At 41.4% G+C, this 2,244-nt stretch overlaps 1 protein-coding gene across 1 annotated transcript; it reads right to left on the bottom strand.

The window, feature by feature from the left end:
• Nucleotides 1-675: 675 nt before the first annotated feature.
• LOC108281239 (zinc finger protein 594-like) lies at nucleotides 676-2,106 on the bottom strand. The gene has a single exon (XM_017496718.2). It carries the CDS (start codon nucleotides 1,859-1,861, stop codon nucleotides 1,358-1,360), a length of 504 nt encoding a protein of 167 aa, XP_017352207.1. The 5' UTR covers nucleotides 1,862-2,106; the 3' UTR covers nucleotides 676-1,357.
• Nucleotides 2,107-2,244: the final 138 nt, after the last annotated feature.

Raw genomic sequence — 2,244 nt, 5'->3', positions numbered from 1 at the left:
GATAAAAAGACTAATAAAAATGTTAAATTATTTGCTTTTGGCTGTAATTTTAGTACCTAGGTCTGCCTACATGGTGCCAGTCAGAAGCATAATTTGCATTGTAGACGCCTTTATGTAATAAAAAAATTAATAAATGCAGTTTCATAAACATAATTTTCTAATCTTTTAAAACACAGGACATAGGGGGAATAAAAAGAGGGCCTTGGTGGTTAAAAAGTTGGAAACCACTGCATTAAATTACCTTCAAATCCCTTTAAGTGTCCTGCTTATCCTTATAAACATTAGCTCTCACTGTACAGCACTGTAAAGACAAGTAAGAGTTTGACTTCTTTTTTTTTGAGATGAAGTTTTGCTCTTGTTGCCTCAGGCTGGAGTGCAGTCGTGCAATCTCAGCTCACCACAACCTTTGCTTCCCAGGTTCAAGCAATTCTGCCTCAGCCTCCCGAGTAGCTGAAACTGCAGGTGCACCCCACCATGCCCAGCCACTTTTTGTATTTTTAGTAGAGACAGGGTTTCACTATGTTGGCCAGGCTGGTCTTGAACTCCTGATCTTGTGATCTGCCCGCTTTGGCCTCCCAAAGTGCTGGGATTACAGGTGTGAGCTACCATGCCTGGCCTACACTCCTTACTTTCAGAGGGTTTTTTTTTCCTTTCGTTTTTTTTTTTTTCCTTTTCTTTTTTCCTCTGAATAAACCAATGCTTTGACCAAAACACAGGGTTTTTTTTTTTCCCCAAATTTAAACTTGTCACTGGACTAGGAAGACACGATTGAAATGGCTCTTTCCATGAAAAATTTAGTTTTGTGGTTGTTGCCAAAGTGATTTACAATGCTTTTAACAATGATAGACATCCCCTAAAACATTCTCAAGTAATTATACCCTTGGGGTGGTGCAGTGGCTCATGCCTATAATCTCAACACTTTGGGAGGCTGAGGAGGAAGGACTGCTTGAGCCCCCAGTTTGAGACCAGCCTGGGCAACAGAGTGAGACCTTGCCTCTTTGCATTTAAACAAATAAATAAATAATTTAAAAAGTTACATCCTTGGGACCATATTCTAGTGTCAACTCTGAGACAGAAAAAAAAGGCGACTATGTCCAAGAGCTTTTAGCTTTTCCACTTGATTCTACTTACATGTTTTTCATCCAGTAGGACTTTTCTCTACTTTCCCACCTTCACATGAATTTTCTAACAATAAAACTCATTTGTAATGCAATAAGATGTAGTCTCCATCAGGCTTTTCCTAGTTTTACTACATCATTAGGTTGCTGCTACCTATTAGAATAGGTCCTGTTTGTAGATTCTTAGGGTCCTCAAATTCCTTTCCAATGTGAAGTTTCTGGTGTTTAAGAAAACCTATCTACCCACTGAAGGCCTTACCACAGTTGCTACATTCAAAGGGTTTCTCTCTGGTATGAATTCTTTGGTGACTAACAAGGTGTGAATTCTGATTGAAGGCCTTCTCACATTCAGGGCATTCATAGGGTTTCTCTCCAATATGAACACGATGGTGTCTAATAAGATCTGAGCTGCCCCTAAAAGATTTCCCACATTTGTTGCATACATAAGGTTTTTCTCCACTGTGAATTCTATGATGTCTTACAACGTCTGAGCTCTGATTGAAAGTTTTCCCACATTCTTTACATTCATATGGTTTCTCTCCTGTATGAGTTACCTGATGTCTGATGAGGTCTGAGCTGCCCTGGAAATTCTTACCACACTGATTACACCAATAAGCTTTCTCTTCCTGGTGAATTCTCTGCTTTTCCCTAAGCTCCTCATCCTTGCTGAAGGTTTTCTCACATTCTTCAAGTTTCTCTCCAGCATGCAGTCTCTGATGTTTGAGGAAAGCTGTGTGCCACATGAAGAGTTTCTCACATTCCTTACATTCATAGGGCTTCTCACCACTATGAATTCTCTGATGTTGAATAAGGAGGGAACGCTGCCTGAAGACTTTGCCACATTCAGTGCACTGATAGGGCTTCTCTCCAGTATGGATTTTCTGGTGTGTAACAAAGTGTGACCTCTGGCTAAACACTTTCCCACATTCACTACATTCATGAGGTTTCTCTCCAGTATGAACACGATGGTGTTTAATAAGATCTGAGCCAGCTGGGCATGGTGGCGCGTGTCTGTAGTCCCAGCTACTCGGGAGGCTGAGGCAGGAGAATTGCCTGAACCCAGGAGACGGAGGTTGCAGTGAGCCGAGATCGCGCCATTGCACTCCAGCCTGGGTAACAAGAGCGA

Source organism: Cebus imitator, unplaced genomic scaffold (genome assembly GCF_001604975.1).
Source record: "Cebus imitator isolate Cc_AM_T3 unplaced genomic scaffold, Cebus_imitator-1.0 Scaffold223, whole genome shotgun sequence".
Classification (NCBI taxonomy): domain Eukaryota; kingdom Metazoa; phylum Chordata; class Mammalia; order Primates; family Cebidae; genus Cebus; species Cebus imitator.
This window is presented reverse-complemented; position numbering and strand designations above follow the sequence as displayed.